Raw genomic sequence first — 22,281 nt, 5'->3', positions numbered from 1 at the left:
GCTTCTTGAATTCTTTGTAAATTTTGGAGATCAGCCCTCTTGTCAGATGTGGGTGGGGTTGGTGCATCCTTTTCCTTACAGAAGCTTCTCAGTTTCAGGAGATCCCATTTATTAACTGTTGATCTCAGTGTCTGTGCTACTGGTGTTATGTTCAGGAAGCGTTCTCCTGTACCAATTCATTCAAGGGTGCTTCCCACTTTCTCTTCTGAGAGGTTCAGTGTGGCTGGATTGATGTTGAGGTCTTTGATCCATTTGGACTTAAGTTTTGTGCATGGTGATAGATATAGATCCAGCTGCAGTTTCTATATGCCACATCCAGTTATGACAGCACCATCTCTTAAAGATGCTTTTTTTCCCATTTTGTCGTTTTAGCTTCTTTGTCAAAGATCAGGTATTCATAGGTGTGTGGGTTAATATCTGTGCCTTAAATTCGATTCCATTGGTATACCTGTCTATTTTTCTGCCAGTACCAAGCTGTTTTCATTACTATATCTCTATAGTAGAGTTTGAAGTCAGGGATGGTGATTACCCCTGACGTTCCTTTATTGTATAGGGTTGTTTTGGCTATCCTGAGTTTTTTGGTTTTCCAGATAAGGTTGAGAATTGTCCTTTCAAGGTCTGTGAAGAATTGTGCTGGGATTTTGATAGGCATTGCACTGAATCTGTTGATTACTTTGAGTAAGATTGACATTTTTACTTTGTTTATCCTACCTATTCAAGATCATGGGAGATCTTTTCATTTTCTGGTATCTTCTTTAATTTCTTTCTTTAAAAACTCAAAGTTCTTGTCATACAGGTCTTTCACCTGTTTGGTTAGAGTTGCCCCAAGATATTTTATGTTGTTTGTGGCTATTGTAAAGGCTGATATTTCTCTGATTTCTTTCTCAGTACATTTATTGTCTCTATATAGTAGAGCTACTGAGTTTTTTGAATCCTGCCACTTTGTTGAAGGTGTTGAAGCTGTAGGAGTTCTCTGGTAGAATTCCTCGGGTCACTTATGTTGACTTTCACATCATCTGCAAATTGTGAAAGTTTGACTTCTTCTTTCCTATGGTATTCCCTTGATCCCCTTTTGTTGCCTTATTGCTCTTGAAAGAACTTCAAGTACAGTTTTGAAGAGATATGGAGAGAGTAGACAACCTTGTCTTGTTCCTGATTTTAGAGGAATCACCTTGAGTTTTTCTCCATTAGTTTGATGTTGGCCATTGGTTTGCTGTATATTGCCTTTATTATGTTGAGGTATATTCATGTTATCCCTGATCTCTCCAAGACCCTTATCATGAAGGGGTGTTGAATTTTGTCAAAGGCTTTTCAGCCTCAAGTGAGTTTTCTTTTTTAGATTGTTTATATGTTGGATTACATTGATGGATTTTCGTATGTTGAATCATCCCTGCATTCCTGGGATGAAGTCTACTTGATCATGGTGGATGATTTTTCTAATTTTCTTGGATTAAATTTGCCAGTATTTTATTGAGTTTTTGCATCAATGTTCATTAGGGAGATTGGTCCTTAGTTCCCTATCTTACTTGTGTCTTGTGTATATGTCAATAAGGCACTGTTGGCCAATAGGAAAGCAAGATAGGTGGGACTAGGAGTCCAGGAGGACTCTGGGTAGGAGAAACATAGGGAGTCATCATGTAGCCCACCAGAGAAGTAAGATGTCTGTCTGGTAAGAGAAATACTTAGATGGGTTAAATACTTAAGTCAGAGCTAGCCAGTAAGAAACAAGCAAGGCCAACAGCTTCATAATTAATACAGTGTCTTGTGTGTTATTTGGGGACTACAACGTGGCAGAGCCCAGGCGACTGGTAGGGAAAACCAAAGCACCTGGCAAGGAAAAGTCTTCACTCTACAAATGGTGATCAGGTGTGGGATCATGAATTTCCACATAGAATGACAAAAGCTTTAAAGGAATTTTAGAAACAAAAGAATGGAAAAAAGCATGGGTTCTTGGTGGTAGCATTTTCTCAGGTGGGCTCTGTTTTGCTAGAGATAAGCAGAGACTCACTAGGCGCACTCAAGCGAGTCTTCCTGACTCAGCATAAGTCAAAAAAAAAAGAAAAGAAAAAAACCAGCAAGGTTCTTTTAAGAGTCTCTGCTAACGCCGGGTGGTGGTGGTGCACGCTTTTAATCCCAGCACTCGGGAGGCAGAGGTAGGCGGATCTCTGTGAGTTCGAGGCTGGGCTGGACCGACAGCCTCCAAAACAATACAGAGAAACCCTGTCTCGTAAAAACCAAAAAAAAAAAAAAAAAAAAAAAAAAAGAGCCTCTGCTAACAATTGAAAGGTATATACGTACAGCTGGAAGTGGCAGTGACCACATCTCCAACTCGGCATCTTTTGCTGGATCTCAGCATAAACTGAGACAGTGAGCTGGAATCACACTTATGTCCGCCATCTTGGAAAAACAGCAGTTTAAACAGCCTCGGTCTTAACAGATAATACACGTGGCCAGAAAAACATAAAGATTTAGAGTAAAGTCAGACTTGGATGAAGAAAAACCTCTAAAGGTTTACAGTGTGTTTAAAAATATATGTAAGATTGAGAGAGACAATGAAATGGCATAGTGGTAGAGAAGCACACGCAGGTGGGATTTGATCCAGAGGCAGAGGCAGAGGCAGGCAGATTTCCAGAGAAACCTGTCTCAGAGAAATAAATAGATAAATAAAAGTAAAAGAAAGAGAGTAATGGTAATAGATAAATAAATAAGCCACGTAAAGATGGAAAATACACAGAGAGTCTGAATACTGTATGCTATTGTGTTTTTCAGTTTTTTGATTGCTAAGGAAGGAAAAACTACTAAAGTACACTTGATTATAAATGCTGCTAAGTTAATTCAACTTATATCTTTTGAAAATGCCTTGACTTCAAAATTTAAGTATAAGAATATGTTACTTTGGAAAAGAGTTTTTGTTTATGTTTCTACAGAAAATGGAAAGCTGAGGATTCCTTCCAGGCTTCTGTGGTTTGATGAACCAAGACCCCCGGAAACAGTGGGCCAGGTATTCCAACAATTGAAACATATAAGATGATGCAGTCTTACAGACCCCAAAAATAAGGACTTATACAGGTTTCTGAGTTTTGTCATGATCCCCATGGTATGAACAGCGTCCCCATCCAGCACGAAGCAGTTTGGAATGAGCAATGTCCAAATCCCCATATTGTTTATAAATCTTTGTTTTCATTTGAATGGGGTTGCTTATAATTGGTTAATGATCACAACTAATCTCTTTTTAAAGGAAAAAGGGGATTATGGTATGGAAATGAGTACTTTATATTGGTATGGTTTTTCATTTATTGATACAAATTCAAGGTCAATTTTGTGACATGTATATTTCAGTATATGTGCGTATATTGATATTTTAAAAAATAATGCATAATTAAATACAGACTGTAGATAGTTACTTATAATAGTCAGAACTTATAGTTAGGTAAGTTAGGTTTTCTATATATACAGAAATATATTTGAGATAGATAGACAGTCTTCAAATCTTTCAAAGACCTTTAGAAAATGGCATTTAAAATGGTTTAGGGTTTTTCTTGACAATGAGAAATGTTTGAGAGGAAGATAGGCATCGAAGAAACTCGTTATGGAGTTTGCTTTCAACATGGCAAGATTAGCCATTTGGGCAAGAAACTGCTCTTGTCTGGACTGCTTGACTGTTGCTGTATAAACTCGACATATAGGACCCACAGGAAAGTGACTGCCGAACTCAAACAGTCCTTCAGGGTTCCTGCTTCATGGAAGAGTCTACGAGACTTTCTGTAGGACACAGAAAAATGACTGAAAGACTGCTGATGCAGATGGACAGTTTGAAATTTCCTGCTTTGCTGAAAAGTCTTCTAGACACACTGTGGCCTATAGGCTGAAGATGGATGCCCCACCATTACAGAGAAAATTCAGGTGACTGTCCAGGTAGCAAGATGTCTCTGTCAATCCTAGTGCTTATATATTATCCTTCTGTGGTCTTTGATGGAGTTGAAGACAGATAGTTATAATTATAGTTTCCCTTAGTTATAATAAAAGATAAGCTATATATAGGACTTTGGACTCACAAGGATAGGATAGATGATATTTTATTTAAATCTTGCTGAATGTTGATAGACAAAATGTTGTAACTGTGTTCTTGCTTGATAGCTGCTCTGTTATATATAATTTGACTATGTTAAAGTTAAGATCTTCCTTTTTATTTAGACAGAAAAGAGGAGATGATGGGGAAGTCCTGTGTATATGTCAATAAAGCACTGTTGGCCAATAGGGAAGCAAGATAGGTGGGACTAGGAGTCCAGGAGGACTCTGGGTAGGAGAAACATAGGGAGTCATCATGTAGCCCACCAGAGAAGTAAGATGTCTGTCCGGTGAGAGAAATACTTAGATGGGTTAAATACTTAAGTTAGAGCTAGCCAGTAAGAAACAAACAAGGCCAACAGCTTCATAATTAATACTGCATCTTGTGTGTTATTTGGGGACTACCACGTGGCAGAGTGACTGGTGGGGAAAACCAAAGCAGCTGGCAAGGAAAAGGCTTATCTCTACAGTGTCTTTGTGTGGTTTGGGTACTAAGGTAATTGTAGCCTCTGTTTCTATTGTCTGGAACAATTTGAAGAGTATTGATATTAACTCTTCTTTGAGTTTCTGGTAGAATTCTTCACTGAAATCATCTGGCCCTGGACTTTTTTTGGTTGGAAGACTTTTGATGGCTTCTTCTATTTCTTTAGTGGGTATATGTCTATTTAAATTGTTTGCCTGTTCTTGATTTAATTTTGGTAAGTGATATCTATTCAGAAAATCACTCATTTCCTGCAAAATTTCCAATTTTGTGGAGTACAGGTTTTCAAAGTGTGACCTGATGACTCTCTGGTTTTCCACAGTTTCTGTTGTTATGTCACCCTTTTCATTTCTGATTTTGTTAATTAGCATGTTCTCTCTCTGCCTTTTGGTTAGGTTGGATAAAGGTTTGTCTATCTTGTTGATTTTCTCAAAGAACCAACTCTTTGTTTCATTGATTCTTTGTATTATTTTCTTTGTTTCTATTTTTTTGATTTCAGCTCTCAATTTGTATCTTTTGCAGTTTGCTTTATTTCCAAGTATGTGGTAGATTTTAGAGAAGGTTCCATGTGGTGCTGAGAAGAAGGTATATTCTTTTGTGTTTGGATGGGATGTTCTATAGATGTCTATTAAACCCAATTGGGTCAAAACTTCTGTTAGTTCCTTTGACTAGTCTCTTATTAGACCATCATGGCTTAAAATTAGAATTCAACAACAACCATTAATATAGAGGGATATTAATGAGCATTGATTGTTGATTCTTGTTTGTTTTGGATTTGTTTTTTGTAGTGGTATTGTGTGTGAGTTTCCCCCCTATTTCTTGTTTTTGGTAAAGTGAAATTATCCATTGCCTATGGTATTGTGAGTGTAGTTAATCTCCTTGGGTTGGAATTTTCCTTCTAGAACTTTATGTGTGACTGTATTTGTGGATACATATTGTGTAAATCTGGTTTTGTCATGGAATATCTTGTTTTCTCCATGTATAGTGATTGAGAGTTATGCTGGGTATAGAAATCTTGGCTGGAATCTATGGTCTCTTAGTGTTTGTAGAACATCTGTCCAGGATTTTCTGGCTTTCAGGGTTTCCATGGAAAAGTCAGGTGTGATTCTTATAGGTCTCCCTTTATATATTACTTGGCCTTTTTCCTTCACTGCTCTTTCTTTATTCTATAGGTTTGGTGTTTTGATTATGTGTCAAGGGGACTTTTTTTTGGTCCAATCTATTTATTTGGTGTTTGGTAAGCTTCTTGTACTTTCATAGGCATGTCCTTCTTCAGGTTGGGAAAGTTTTCTTCTATGATTTTGTTGAATATGTTTTCTGCACCTTTGAGCTGGGCTTCTTTGCCTTCTTCTATACCTATTATTCTTAGGTGTGGTCTTTTCATAGTGTCCCATATCTCCTGGATATTTTGTGTTAAGGATTTATTGGATTTAAGTCTTTCTTTGGCCAATGAATATATTTACTCTAGTTTATCTTCAGCGCCTGATATTCTGTCTTCCATCTCTTGTATCCTGCTTGTCATGCCTGCATCTGTAGTTCCTGATCATTTACTTAGCTTTTCTATTTCCAGAATTCCCTCAGTTTGTGTTTTCTTTATTGCCTCTATTTCAGTTTCAGGTCTTGAACTGGTTGAATTGTTTCCTTCATCTGTTTGATTTTTTTCTTGGCTTTTCTTGCTTTCTTTAAGAGATTTGTTGATTTCTTGCATTTTTTGGCTTGTGTTTTCTTTCATTTCTTTAAGGGATTTTCTCTTTGAGGGATATCCTCTTTGAGGGCCTCTATAATTTTCACTAGTTTGTTTTTAAGGTCATTCTCTTCTGTTTCATTTCCATTGGAATTGTCAGGTCTTGCTTGAGTAGAGTCCTGAGACTCTTTCTTTTCATAGTTTTTTATTTAACTTTTTACACAGTTCCCTCTTCCTCCCCTCCTCCCCCAGCCCCAATCTTCCTATCTGATCACCCCCACTCTATCCCCTCCTCCACTCCCCAGGGAGGGCAAGGGCTTCAGTAAGGGATATTCAGAGTCTGTCATATCATCCCGTGCAGGGCCTAGATCCTCCCCCATGTGTCCAGGCTGAGAGAGCATCCCTCCACGTGGTATGGGTTCCCAGAATCCATCTGTATGCCAGGAATAAATACTGCTCTACTCTCAAGGTCCCACAGATTGCCAAGACTCTTGTGGTGTTACATTAATCTTTCTGTTGTTGGATGTGTTCTTATACTGTCTTCTTCCCATCTCTTCTTCCAGGGGGTATGGGGGAGTCTCTCCCTCTTCTGGTGGGTATGGGTTCAAGGCTCTATCCTCTCCCCTCTCTCTCTGTTTCTTTCTCTCTCCCCCGGAGGGTGGAGTGGCAAGACCAGAATGGCAACCAATGATGCTGGCTGCTTTCTTCTGCCTCCAGGTCCCTTTGCAGGGTTTGGTGGCAGGAGGGGTCTGGCAGGTGTGGGCCAGGGGGCTCAAAGAGGGAACTGTTTTCTTTTATACAAAATCTTGTGTTTTACCTCCAGGTCATGCAGCAGTGTTTAGCAACTCAGATGTAGAAAAGACTGTGGTGAAACCTGGATACAGCAGCTTCATGATCATACAAATTCTAGATTTGAAGAATGCTTTATCACTGGCTACCATGCCACATAAAATAACATCAACTTTATACTTCCCAGCAAGGTCCTGGTATTTATACAATTTTAGCACATCTAATGGACGGGATTGGAGTATAAATTTAAGACCATGTAATTATTTGGTTCAACAAGATGATCATGAATTTATATCCCCAAACATTGTGAAGTATATTGATGTGGGACGTGAAGAGAATTATGAACTTAAGGTGATGGCTAATACAAGAGGTAAGTTTGCTTTCATTGAAAGAGTAAAAAGGAGTTATTTCTTTTCTTAAGTATAAAACATAACTCTTTGATATTTGTTTTACTTTCCATCATTCCTAGAACACTACTACTAACAGAGGTATGTTCTAATTATGGTTAAAGACTACATTGTGGGCTCTATATTAAATTATTTATAGATATTTTTAATATTCATAGTCACCCTAAAAGTCTATATAATAGTCATTTTATAAATGAGAAAGTTAAGGTAAATTAACAGTTGAAGCTTATATCAATTTTAGCATAGTTTTTTGTTTTCCTTCTACATGAAAACCTTTCAGTTTCTCTGGTGTGGTAATATTTGTCTTAATTTTTAATGGGTTTATTTTTATGTTGTATCTGAGTGTTTTACTGGCATGTATCTGTACCATATTTCTGCCCATGGAGGCTATAAATGGGTATAAATCCACTGGAACTCAGTGACACTTGTTGTAAGATACCATGTGAGTAATGGGAATCAAACCAACTTCCCCTATAAGAACATCAAGTGCCCTTAACCACTGAACCATCTCTCTAGCACTTATTTGAGGTATTTAATTCAAGCCAAAATGGACTTTACATGATATAGTATACTATATCTTATATTTATTATAAAAACTTGTGAGCTATGCTGGAAAGATGTCTCAACATACTGGGGTGCTTTTCCCCAAGACTGTTACCTGAGAGCCACAACAACATAGTAAAGGAGAGAGCTAGGACCAAGTCCCACAGGTTGCCCTCTGACCTTCCCAAGAGCACATACCCACATTAATATGCAACACACATATTATGCACTCACACACATACTATTAAATAAGTAGAGAGATAGATAAACAAAAGAATAAAAGTACAATGTCTATGAAAAATGTGAGGGCTAACCAGGTGGCTCAGTGGATATAAGCACTTAGGCCACTTAATCCCACAATGTAAAGAAAGAATTGACTCCAGAAAGTGGTCCTCTGACATGTACATGCTTGCCATGGCATCTATGTACCCACACTTGAACACACAAACATCTTATACACACAATATAATGACTGAAGAATTTTAAGTATGTGAAACCAAAACTGTCAGGGCTGAAGTTTCTCTGAAGTCATAGGATTAGTTCAGTCATTACAGACACTAGCCAGCAAAGGCCAAGTCCTGAGACAGCTACCAGCAGCAGGGCTAGATAGCAATTGGAAAAAGGAAAACATAAATACTGTAAATTGAAACCACATAGCTTACAGATAAGAACATGAGAGAGCTCACAGCAGAGGCTTTTTTGAAGCAGATCTGTCATCAACAAGAACCACTTGTTGCTTGAGGTTGCCAGACTTCTTTGCTGGTTACAGCCAATGGCATGGAAATTATACACATAAGCAGGACAGATTTGCACTTGCTGGCAATGATTAAGATTTAACTAAGGTCTAAATGCACATGCATGAATCGTCATTGTGAAAGAAACACCAATGTTCAGGAGACAAGCGCTGGTAGCTAAGAATCAGGTTTATTGTGTATGCTGAAGAAGGAGGGGGCAGTTCCTTAGAGCTCTGTCATCCCAGGCTCAGAGCTCATGAGGGTTGCTGTTGTCAACTTTGACAAATAAGAATTACCTTGGGGAAAAGGCCCTTGGGCATACTTGTGAGGGATGGTCTTGATCACATTCATTGATGTGGGAAGACCTGGGTCCATTCACCTGGACTCTGTGAAGTGGAGCAAGCAAGCCGACACCAGTATGCATTAGTGTGCTGCTCTCTGCTTCTTGGCTGTGGACGACAGGCCCAGCTGCTTCAACTTGACTTCCCCACCAGGATAGACTGTACCTAGAACTGTGAGCTGAAATAAACTCTTTCTGTAAGCTGCTCTCAGAAGGGTTTCTATCATAGTAACAGGGAAAGAGCTAAGACAGGGCCAGAGGATGGTTTTCTAGACAGAGAAGGAGTCAGTGAGGCTCACAGTGCTTTGTAAGAAAGAGTTGGTGTCTTCTTAGAACATCGAAATGGAGTTTGAACTCATACTGGTTTGCTAAGGAAGGGCTAGAAGTTCAACTGTGCCTAAAGAGATGAGTACTGGAGAAAGCAGAAGAGAGATGTGCAGCCAGTATGGAACATTGAGAAGAGAAATGGATAGAGGCCTGCGTCTGTCTTTAGAGTACTGACACGATTTAGGTTTCTATAGAGGATGAGTTGGAGCTGTAAAAATAATCCAGAAATCTCAGTCAAGGTGTGGTCTGGTTGCTCACTCTCAGGTCTGGGCCTACGTGTTGCTTTAGAGGTCTTACTGCTGCCCAAGCCAGAAGAGACAACCCACCTCCTGTGGGATGGTTGCTCCTGCTTGTGTGTACAGCTCCTGTTATTCCCAGGAAGGTCAGGATTAGGACAATGATTGGGAATGGAGTTCTGGACAGTAGATGGAAAAGCTGACAGAAAACTGCTTCGGTTACTCTTTCTTCAGTTTGAAAGGGCCTGAGACAGGTGTTGGGTGTTGGGCTTCCTACCTCCTAATAACAGGCTCTAGAGATGTAGTGAAACTCTTGTAAAGTCAGGTGCCAACCCCATGTGGCTGGTGCTCCCCTGAGTGTGAGACATCTATTCTGTCTCTGAGTGGCTGGATACTACAGAAGGCACCGGCTTTCTCCTCTGACATCTCAACTTCCTCATCTCTTCTGCCACGCTCTTCTCTCACTGTTCCTAGAATTTATTCTCTAAGCCTGTTTTGCAGATGTTCAATCCTATAGATCAGCTATTGTAAAAAAAAAAAAGTAAAGTTGTCCTGTGATGTAACTACCCCAGTATCTGCTTTAGTCTTGCCCTACCCCCTGGCCTCCTTTAATGCATGCACTTAGTCACTTAGTAGGCTGTCTGGATTTTCTTATTTTATTAATCCCTATTTTGTTTGTGTTTGTGAGGGTATATCATAGCACATGTGGACTACAGTACATGTGTGGGATTCAGAGAACTATTTTCAGGAGTAAGGTCTCTGCAACTATTCTCTGGGTACCCAGAATAGAGTTCAGGTCATCTGTATTGTAAAGGGAAAATGCCTTTACCCTAGCCCTACATTTTTCCACTAGAGATAAACCTTGAAATAAGGCTCACTAAAAGGCAGACAAGCAGATGATGGGACATTTGCTGTTTACCTTAGGTTACCTAAGAAGAGTGAATCAGTGACACTGGGATGTTTTCTTTGGTTCTTAAATTTCTCTGGAGGAGATTTTCCCAAACCAGTAAATCTCACCAACAGGTTTCTGAGGGAGCACTAGAGGGATGACTCTCCTAGCTCTTTAGAGAACGAGTTCTAACCCAGCATACAGACTTTGCAGGGATATTAGTCACTTAAAGGACATCAGCTTCCTCATCTCCATAGTTGTAGGTAATTGTACTTACAAACACATGCCTAGTACCAAACATAACCAATTGTACCCCTGTGACCTTGCTATCCATTTGAGAACATGGAAGAGAAATATGGAGTGGAAGGGAAAATACATCTTCTGAGGAAAATATCTATGAGGGTGAATTTTACTAAGATTTATTAAGCTGTCAAACATTTAGTTTTTTTGTTTTTGTTTTTTTACAATTTTCATTATGTAATGTTAGCTGTTGGCACTGTTTCCATAGGTATAAAAATACTTCATGTCCCACCAGTCAGTGTGGTTGTTGGAAACCCAGCGTTACTGGAAGTTAAGACAGAAGGCCATTTTGACATCACTGATAGCTACCATATGAAGGTTCACATAGCTAGCAAATTTTTCCAAAAAGTAAGAGGGTTTTAAAATTACGAAGCAATTTATTAGATATAGAAAATATAGTATAGTAGCTATAACAAACAATCCTTCCATCAAAAGGGTATGTAACTATGTAACTACCCTTAGCGTGTGTGGTACACTATAACATGGGGGAGGTACTGGGGGGTCATAGCAAAGGTTAGAAATATGAGATCTGGGCAGGAGTGTTACGCACCTTTAATTTGAGCACTCTGGAGGCAGGAACAGGCAGAGATATCTGAGAGTCTGATGCCAGCCTGGTCTCTAGAGTGAATTCCAGGCCCGCCTGGCCTACATAATAAGAGGATCTTAAAAGAATAAAAAAATGAAAAGCTTTCATGATTTTACATTTTTAAACCGTTTTTCTAATTTTATGTTTTGTGTTCCCTTCATTGTAAATCAGGATTTCTCTCTTGATTTTTATGCCCCTCCATTTCATCTTTTTTTCTTTTTCCTTCTTGTTTTTTTTTCTTTTTCCCATCCCATGCTCCTTATTGTTACATATATTATCTTAAAAGTTTGAACCTTAAACCTCACTCCACATTATTTTTGTCCATTTTATATTTTTATTTATAGTATGGGCTTGGTTTTAATATATTTTATTATTATTTCTATACCTGATTTAGTTTGATAATGCTACTCATGTTTCAGTTTGTTTCCTAATGGTCAGCTATACCTATGAACTTGACATAATCTTCAATCACCTTGGAAAGGTGAAGGTGTCTCAATGAACTTGTCTAGATTAGATTGGTCCATGAGCATACAAGGAAAAATTTGTTAATTAGGTTAACAGAGGTGGCAATACCCACCCTGGATATTAGAAAACAAAGAAACAATATTCACAAACTTCAAGACAAAAATGCTAGGAATCGGGAGAGTGGTTCAGTTGGTAAAGTGCTTGTCTGGCATGCATGAAGCCAGGGTTACCTGCCAGCCCCACATATAATGCATACTTATAGTCCCAGCACTTGGAAGGTGGAGGCAGGAGAAAAGAATCAACTTGTGCAAGTTGTCCTCTGATCTGTAACACACACACACACACACACACACACACACACACACACACGTAAGAAAAAACTAACAAACAGAACATGAGACTACCTCAGTCTGTGTTAAGGGCTTTGAATACCTGATTTAATGTTGTTTTTTTCTATACTTCTTGATGTTAATTATTTTCCTTTGGCTGACTTGCTATATGCTTAATAAATTCGTTCATTCAAAATCAAAAGCACAACTGCCATAGTTCATTCTCTGGATGATTGAAAACAATGTATTTGGGGTGTTTCGGGATTCTAAACTTCGTGTTTTGATGTTTCCAGGGTTCCACTTCACTAGCACTGGTTGTGTGGGAATCGTCAACTCAGTGCCCTCTTACTACAGTGGTGCCAACCATGAAGAGCAGTTGCAGCTACCTCAGGACTATGCACCACATTCCTGGCCGGCACATACCACGGGAAGACTGGATTACTGGAGTTCACAAGGACAGCCAGGGTTTCAATATGATCAAAACTCTGCCAGTAAGAAATGTAGCTATGCCACCTTTAAGAGAACAAGTGATAGATTTCTCCAGTGTGCTCCCATGGCCACTCTGTGTCAGCATTTCTGCATGGGGCACTCCAGCGCTTCCATCATTTTCAAACTATGGGTCATTTTGAGAACATGATAGTGATGACCCATTCCTAGACCTTCTTACATAATTGTGTTTCTTACTAACTTCTCTTGTCACCATTAGTCTAATATGATGATGGCTAATCTTGCCTTTTTCTGATACATGCAGCTATTTTGACTTACAATGATTTCTCTCAAACAATGCATCTAATTGATCCTATTTCTCTTCGGGTGGGTTTAGGTTTGTTTATTTTCTTGTGTTTTTTCCCTCAGATAAAGCCTCACAATGTTGAACTTAAACCTGGGATTCTCATGTACATAATCCCATTTCAATATAATAAGTTTTGCTTGTGTTTTGTTAGTATCTGTGAGTCTTTTAATTTTGTTTTGTATGAGAGTTGCCAGTATACATGTGTGCAAGTATGTCTTCAGGTATGCTTGCTCATGTAGTGCGGAGGCAAACAGTTAACATCAGAATGTCTTCCTCAATTGTTTCCCTGGCTTATTTCTAAGGCAAGGACTCTCATTGAGCCTAGAGATCATCATTTTCCCTAGACTGGCCAATGACCTACAAGGATAGGCCAATCTCTACCCCCAGCACTGGGGTTATAGGTTCTACTGACACTTGGGTTTTGAGATCCAAACTTAGGCCTTCACACTTGAGTAGCAGACACTACCAGCCGAGTCTCTGATCAGCGAATTTGTTGTGTTTTGTTTATTTGGGGATTCTTATGACAATTTTAAAGGTAAAAATTAGCTGATATACTACTTTTAGTTTTGTGACAGAAAAAAAATAATAAAACTTGAAGGTGTGTTGTGAACACATCACTGAGCCTCTATCTTTATGGCAGCTGTTTTAAGTAGCAAAAGGCATTTTCTCCTCCTTACAGATTCCAGATTGTATCATCCTACGGTAAGTTCTTTGAAGCTACAGAAGCTTAGGAGTAGGGCTCCTGAAAAGGAGAAGTTGACTATAATACCTAGAGCTAAACCTGAAATATTTGCATGGAACTGTTGTCTGGAAAAACAAAATAGTTATGCTTTGGTGAATAATAACATGGCCCTCTTTCTCTGTTTAATCACTTGCAGATAAACTACAGACCTCCATCTACTATGGGAATTTCTATTCCACTCACAGATAATTTTTATCATGCAGACCCTAGCAAACCCATACCAAGAAATCTATTTCACAAGTCAAAGGTAAATAATTTATCTCTAAGTGGACTAATGCAGTGTTTGTTTTATGTTTAAGAAAGCACTGTGCCGATGAAATGGGGTAGCTGAAAAAGGCTCTTGCCTTCAAGCCGGAACCTCAGTCTGACTCCCAGGAAGTGGAAGGAAAGAACTGACTCCTGATAGTTTTCTCTGAACTCCACCCACTCCATGACATATGCACCACACACACACACACACACACACACACACACACACACACACACAGATACACACACAGTGCATATGTACTAAATACAACATACATACTTACTTGTTAACTTGAATTTGCAAGGGAAACCGTTTATTTAGATGTCGATGGTCACAGTTACGAGAATTTAATGGGAAACTTCATCTATTTTGATTACTCCAGGACTGCTGCTGTCCCTTTTTCAACTATTACTGCTTTGGCCCCCTTCAGTTATTCTCATACTACTTTCCAGCTGTGGTACTTTGAATGGAATTTGCCCCTAATTAGCTTGTAGGGAGGAGCACTTTTAGGAGGCATGGCCTTGTTGGAGGAAGTGTGATCTTGTTGGAGGAGGCTGGATGACATGTGCCTTTAATACAGACCTTGAAGCTGGAGGGCACACTTCAATCTGGGCCAGATCTTCTATTGAGAGTGTGCCACTGTGTGTGGAGGTGGTCTGAGAGGTCTTTTTCTTAAGCATCACTCAGTGTGACAGTCAGTCAACTTCCTGTTGCCTCTGAGTCAAGATGTAGCATTCTCATCTCCAGCATTATGTCTGCGTTCATGCTGTCATGATCTCTACCATGATGTTAATGGACTGATCCTCTCAACTGTAAGCAGCCACCTCAATGAAATGTTTTCCTTTGTTCATGGTGTCTCCTCACAGCAACAGAACCCTGACTAAGACAGCAAGCAAGAAGCTGGTGTAGACTCTTTCCTTGTCTTTTCCTAGTCTGGCTCTTTGGAGTTGGCCGCCACCTGTCTGGGGTGAAAGGAGCATGGTAGATCACAGGAAGGCATTAGGGGTAGGAGAAAGGGTATAATATCTGGGTAACCTCTGGTGCCTCATATGCAAACACACACAAACATGCACTACTTCAATTTAGCATTCCTCTTGCTGAGAACTATTCAGCGCCTTCCCGTCACTTTCAAAGGGAAAACTTGGCTTTGGCATCACGCTTGACCCTTGTCAATGGGAGGCAGGGAGACAAAGCCTGAGGAGTTTCCCATAGGGACCTTCACTAAGTGAAACTGGAATCTTGACTGTGCCACAGAAGTGCAGTCCAGGATGAATCAGACCCAAGAAGAGCTCAGTTTGGACAGTGAAGTCAAGGACTGCTGCACACCTTAGACTTAAGCATTGTTAGGTAGTGTTGTTCAGAGAGAGGGACCTTAAGAGTCATATGCATGATTCTGTGCCCTGCAAAATTACATTGCTAGAGATGTGACTTACAGCCATGTCAAAGACTAGCAAAGTTTACCATTAGGTCAAGTTTAAAAGAAAGCTTTTAAAAAGCATATGTACTTGTTGGTTTATCTCCCTTAAGTATTTCCTTTGGCCTGATGTGTTGGGGCCAGCACCCCAGCATGCTAGAGGCAAAGGCAGATGAATCTCTATGAGGTGTCAAGCCTGGTCAAGTGAGAGAATTTCCTTTTGTAAAAGAAATGTTAATGTGCTTTGTGAGGTTCATTGTTCAGTTTCAGGGTGAGAATGGAATGCTGCAACAGTTCAACTCCGAGGCCACATGAGTTCTGCCCTAAGCACACACAGCCCACTTGTTTCAATAATCTGGTGTGAAGGATCACTCAGAAAAAGATTAGTGTCATTTTCTCTGTCTTTGCACCATGCTTCAACATGACTCCCCCCAGCTTTCTCTTCCTAACCTTGTTGGCATGTTTTCTGTTTCTCTTATATGTTTCACCTCAGGACAGAACAGCCTTCCATCTTCTGTCAGATGTCACACCCTATTGTCACCTTTGTCAGTATTTTGCTTAATTCTCTGCTTACAGTGAGGCCTTCCATGACCAATCCATGTAGAATTATAACCCCACTTTCACCTTCCTGGGTTCCCTATTTCCTTCGATTTTCTATGTAGTAAGTATTACTATTCTATACATTTTACTCATTTCTTTTATTTTTGTGTCCTTCTAACCCCACAAGAAAGTAAGCTCATAAGACAAGACTGGCTTCTTTTTGGTTGCCTTTATTTTCCTGATACTGACTGTCAAGGCAAAGCCTTGGATATACTAACTCAAGGGTTTTGCTTGTTTTGACCTGTTCCTACTATAACCATAGTTGCCCCATGAGCACCAGACAAAGGAGTATTCAGAAATTGTAGAAGAATTATATCATGATGGTGCATACATATGTAATCTCAGCAGTTCATGAGTCTAAGTCATGAGAATCAGGAGTTTGAGGTCAGCCTAGGTAATACAGTAAGTCTGAGTCCCCCTTTAGTTACATAGAGAGACACTCAAAAATCAAGAGTTGAACAAATAATACACATTGTATGCATGTTTTTATATGCTCAAAATATTCAGAGGTTGATACTGTGGTGATATATTATTTATGATTTATTAAAGCTTGTCTGAATATTCATCAAACAAAAAAGGTATAGAAAGCAAAGAAGCTATTATAGAAGCTATAGAATAAACAAGCTATAAGAGTCAGACAATGGTGGTGCACTCCTTTAATCCCACCACTCGGGAGGTAGAGGTAGACGCATCTCTGTTAGTTCAAAGCCACACTGAGCTACAAGAAATTATCCAGTCCTAAGGAGAAACAGCTCCCACAAAGATGATCTCAGTACTTGATATCACATGTCTTTAATCCCACGATTCACGAGAGGTATTTAAGACAACAACAGGGTCTCAGAGAGGCATTCATTCTCTAGCCACATTGAGGATAGGGAGACCCTGAAGTGTCAGGATTTTCCAGCCATGCAGAGTAGAGGCAGGATCAGCTTTCAGTCTGAGGTAGAGTAAGAGCTAGTAACCACCTGCTTTGCTTTTCTGATCTTCAGGAAAGCGTTAAAAAATCATAAATAATATATTACCACATAACACATTTCTTGCTGAATCATGGATTCAAAGGCAAGAAATTCTGCTCCAAGCAGTGAGCCGCTAAGATACTGAGTTCTCCAACTCCATTTTCTCCCAAAGATAAAACCTGTTTTGCTACTATAACCATTCCCTCTAGGGACATAAGATCTTTTGCATGTATATCTTTACTTTCCTGGAGTTTCCCACACCATGATTTCCCTGTGTGTAAAATGGGAAATATATCCAATTCCTGCCAAGTAACTATGAGTTAGGTTTGACCCTTTGTTTATTTTGTTTTGTATTGTTGAGCAAGGTCTTGCTGTATAGTCTAGGCAGGCTCAAACTTGCTATGCAGTCCAGGCTGACTTGGAATTCCTGATCAAAAAGTTGATTCAAAGGGCTGAGTCTTCTGACATGTGTCACCACAGCTACCCCTGAAGAAGCTTTTAATGCTGGATTTGGGGGATGTGACAGTTGTACATGTCAGCACTTTGGTGTTATCAGACACTGGTCTGCATTCTGTAAGATACAGTCTTGCACATGCATGATACATGGGATCTTTATCGGCTTTCATGCTACTCAGAGAAACTCACTATGAAAGGAAAAGTCACAGAAAGGAAGCTGTGTCTTTTTGTGCAGTGTTTCTGAGTGTATATGTGTAACCAGAAAGGATGCTGTTCCATTACATCAGATACTGTTGCATTACAACATCCATAATCTCATCTCCTTGGCAAGCACTATATGCAAATCTACAGCCTCAGTGCCTCTTATTTTATCATTAACAGATTTTTCTTCTTCTCACTTCTTGGAATTTTATTATTCAGATAATAAATATTTCCCAAACACTTAATTTGAAAAGCCCCAAATTATGAAAATAAGTCAACCTATGCTATTTCTGTCTACAGGAAGCAGGCAAATACAAACAATGTGCCAGTGCTAGGAATCGGGAAATGTGCAACTGCACAGAACATCAAAAGTTTTCCCATGCTGTTGCCTTCTCAGATTGTAAAGAAAAGGTAAGACAGTTTGTAACTACCCGATGATAGAGTGGTTCCTATTCCCACGACTGGAAAGGCACCTTTTAGTTAAACCCGAAAACTCAGACATGGGGTCTAGAGGCATGGCTGAGGATAACAGCACTTGTTCCTTCTGCTGAGGACCCAGGTTCAGTTTCCAGCACTCACAGGCAGCTCACAGCCTTCTGTAATAACTCCAGTCCTAAAGGGTCTAAAGCCCTCTTCTGGCTTCCACTAGCACTGTATGGACACGGCTTGGAAACAACCAAAAAGGCAAAAGTCCCGTATACATAAAAAATATTTAAATGATAATAATAATTGAATCTCACATGGGGAAATAATGTCTATTATGACACAGAACTAAATATGACACAGCTAAAAGGATCTAACTTTTGTACCTAGAGGAGTTAAGTAGACTTAACCCTGAGTAAAACAGAAACACTTGCTCTGATCTCTCCATTCCATGCAACGCATGTAAAGACATATGTGTAGACACACGTGTATGTGAAAACAATCTGTAACTGATGAAGCACAATACCATGTAATGGTCATCTGATTCATTACAAAGATCTGCAGCTAGTATGCCCATGTTCTTGGAAATAAAAGTTAAAGTCTGTAATTCAGTGTTCAGTCTAGCAGTAGTCACAAATAAAGTTAATATAAGAGGTCTGGGTGGCTAACTCAGAGGAAAACGTGCTTCCTATACACGAATGGAGGCCACACTTTATATCCAAGGCACCCAGATGAAACTGCAGGAGTTTTTTGGCCCACCTGTGAAGAAGCAGGTGATCTCCAGGCTAGGTGGCTAGCTAGATGAGCCAAACTTGTGATCTCTGGGGTCAGCAAGACCCACCTCAGTAAATAAAGTGGAGAGTGGTCAAGGGAAATATTCAAAGTGCACATAATCCTGCACACCCCTGCATACACACAAATATTCATGCCCACATGAACCAACATCATACATGAGTAAATATGAAAAAAAGACAGCACAATGATTATTTCCTGGTTTCTACTTCTGGGTGAGTTTGCTTCTTTTTGTTCTAGAGCTTTCAGCTGTGCTGTTAATTATCTAGTGTGACTATTCTCCAGTTTCTTCATGTGGGCACTTAGTGCTATGAACTTTCCTCTTAGTGCTTCTTTCAAAGTGTCTTATAAGTTTGGGTATATTGTGCCTTCATTCTCATTGAATTCTAGGAAGTCTTTAATTTCTTTCTTTATTTCTTCCTTGACTGAGGAGTGATGCAATTGTTCAATTGTTGCATTGTTCAATTTCCATGAGCTTGAATGCTTTCTGCAATTTGTGTTGTTGTTGAATTCTAACTTTAAAGCATAGTGGACTGATAAGATACAGGGTGTTATTCCATTTTTTTTTGTATGTGTGGGGTTTTCTTTATTGTCTATTAGATGGTCAATTTTAGAGAAGGTTCCGTGTGGTGCTAAGAAGGTATATTCTTTTGTGTTTGGATGGAATGTTCAATAGATGTCTGTTAAACCCAGTTGAGTCATAACTTCTGTTAGTTCCTTTGTTTCTTTGCTATGTTTCTACCTGGTAGTTCTGTCCAGTTGTGAGAGTAGGATGTCTCCCATTATAAGTGTGTGGGATTTTATGTGTGATTTGAGTTTTAGTAATGCTTCTTTCACGAATGTGGGTGCCTTTGTATTTGGGGAATAGATGTTCAGAATTGAGACTACATCCTGATGTATTTTTCTGTGATAAATATGAAATGTTCTTCTTCATCTCTTTTGACTAATTTTAGTTTGAAGTCTAATTAGTTATATATTAGGATAGTTACACCAGCTTGTTTCTAAGGTACATTTGATTGGAAAATCTTTGCCCTCATGAACATTGATGCAAAGAATTCTTAATAAATTACTGGCAAATCGAATCCAAAAGCATGTCAGAAAAATCATCCACCATGATCAAGTAGGCTTCATCCCAGAGATGCAGGGATAGTTCAACATATGAAAATCTGTCAATGTAATCCACCATATAAACAAACTGAAAAAAGAAAACCACACGATCATCTCACTAGATACCAAAAAAAAAAGCCTTTGACAAAATCCAACACCCCTTCATGATAAAGGTCTTGGAGAGATCAGGGATAACAGGAACATACGTAAACATAATAAAGGCAATATACAGCAAATCAATAGCCAGCATCAAACTAAATGGAGACAAACTCAAGGCAATTCCTCTAAGATCAGGAACAAGATAAGGCTGTCCCTTCTCCCCATACATTTTCAGTATTGTACTTGAAATTCTAGCTAGAGCAATAAGACAACAAAAGGAGTTCAAGGGGGAGGACAAATTGTGTGTCCCTCTTAAGGCCCTCCTTTTTACCTAGCTTCTCTGGGGCTGAGGATTGTAGCCTGCTTATCCTTTGCTTTACCTCTAATATCCACTTATGAGTGAGTACATATCATGTTTGTCATCTGGGTCTGGGGTTACCTTTTTTCTAGTTCCATCCATTTGCCTGCAAATTTCATGATGTCATTATCTTTGTACAACTGAGTAATACTCCATTGAGTAAATGTATGATATTTTCTTTATCCATTCTTTAGTTGAGGGGCATCTAAGTTGCTTCAAGTTTCTGGCTAGTATGAATAATGCTGAGAAGTAAATCAGAGAAACATCACCCTTTGCAATAGCCACAAATGACATAAAATATCTTGGGGTAACTCTAACAAAACAACTGAGATACCTGTATAACAAGAACTTTAAGACTTTGAAGATAGAAATTGAAAAAGGTATCAGAAAATGGAAAGCTCTCCCATGCTCTTGGATAGATAGGATCAGCATAGTAAAAATGGCAATCTTACCAAAAGTAATATACAGATTAAATGCAATCCCCATCAAAATCCCAACACAATTCTTCACAAACCTCAAAAGAACAATTCTCAACGTCATATGGAAAAACAAAAAACTGAGGTTAGCAAAAACAATCCTGTATCACCATCCCTGACTTTAAGCTCTACTATAGAGCTATATAGTAATAAAAACAGCTTGGTTTTAGCATAAATTTTTTATTTAATTGACATTTTTCTCACTCATTTTACATACTGACTACAGTTGACCCTTTTTCCTCTCCTCCCATTCCCCTCCCCCACCTCCCATTAATTCCTTCCCCATCTACTCCTCCTCAGTCTGCATTCAGAAAGGGGCAGGCCTCCCATGGGTGTCAACAAAGCATGGCACATCAAGTTGAGGCAGGACCATGCTCCGCTCCCCAATCAAGGCTGTGGGGCTTGAATGCTGAATCCTAAGCCTGAGGTACCTACTGTGTGTGTGAGTGTGACAAGCAGAGACATTGGGTAATGTGTAAGGGAGACTGGCAAGGGAAGTTGATTGAGTGCCACATAGGATATGATTTAGCCAAAATAGGTCAAATTTCTTCATAGCAATCACCGTGAAAAAGGAAAACAGGAAGTTATGAATTTCAACGTACATGGTAAAAACACTTGCAGCCCCAACACCTGGGAAGCTGAGACAGGGAATTGATAGGAGTTTAAGGCCTGAATGGGCTACCAAGTGAGCTACTGACCAGCCTAGACTTTGTTGCAAGGCCCTATCTTAAAAGATCTCCCCCTCGACAAAAGTTGTTTGGGTAATTTCTAGATGAGATGACAGAATAGAAGAGATGTCTGTGTGGCCTGGTTAAGGAGAAGAGTCACCAAGAGAAACACTAGACACCATTTCCAAAGAGAAAATGGAGAAAAATTCTGAAAATTCACAAAGCACACCTGGAAAGTACTAAGAAAAAAGATGAGTGACATAATGAAAAGAAGCCAAGTCACAAGCAGGGCCAGCTATGACTTCTCAGCAAGGATGGAGGAAGGGAGAGAGGGAGGGAGGGAGAGACTTAGGGAGGGACGGAGGGAGAGAGGGAGGGAGGGAGAGATGGAGGGAGAAAAGGAGGGAGAGAGGAGACAGACATCTCATCTAAAAGTGTTACTGGGAATTGAATTCTCAAGTGACTGCTGATCAAATCCAATCATTGGTGACTGATGCCCATACACACAGCTTAAGGGAGGTGGGCATAGGAGGATCAGGGGTTCAAGGCTAGCCTTGTTTATATAAGACTTTATCTTTGAAGAGGGGGGAGGAAGACTGAGGCTTAGCTCATGGTATAGTGCCTGTCTAGCATGTACATAGCCTTGGGTTTCTTGGTACACACCTTTAATTTCTGTACTTGGGAAGTAGAGTCAGGAATATTTCTGGGAACCTGAGGACAATGCTGTCTATGTAACAAGTTCCAGGCCATCTAGAACTACATAGTGAG

The 22,281-nt window shown here is 39.5% G+C and overlaps 1 protein-coding gene across 1 annotated transcript in view; it reads left to right on the top strand.

Moving 5' to 3' along the window:
• LOC101840898 (cation channel sperm-associated protein subunit beta) overlaps positions 1-22,281 on the top strand; it is a 177,062-nt gene that overhangs the window by 148,502 nt on the left and 6,279 nt on the right. The window contains exons 19-23 of the mRNA XM_040742620.1: positions 7,057-7,392; positions 11,007-11,146; positions 12,472-12,669; positions 13,850-13,960; positions 17,891-18,001. Coding sequence (XP_040598554.1) covers positions 7,057-7,392; positions 11,007-11,146; positions 12,472-12,669; positions 13,850-13,960; positions 17,891-18,001 — 896 coding nt within the window. The remainder of the gene's footprint in view (positions 1-7,056; positions 7,393-11,006; positions 11,147-12,471; positions 12,670-13,849; positions 13,961-17,890; positions 18,002-22,281) is intronic.

Source organism: Mesocricetus auratus, unplaced genomic scaffold, assembly GCF_017639785.1.
Source record: "Mesocricetus auratus isolate SY011 unplaced genomic scaffold, BCM_Maur_2.0 Super-Scaffold_15014, whole genome shotgun sequence".
Taxonomy (NCBI): domain Eukaryota; kingdom Metazoa; phylum Chordata; class Mammalia; order Rodentia; family Cricetidae; genus Mesocricetus; species Mesocricetus auratus.
The sequence above is the reverse complement of the archived record's forward strand: the minus strand, read 5'-3'. Positions and strand labels throughout refer to the sequence as shown.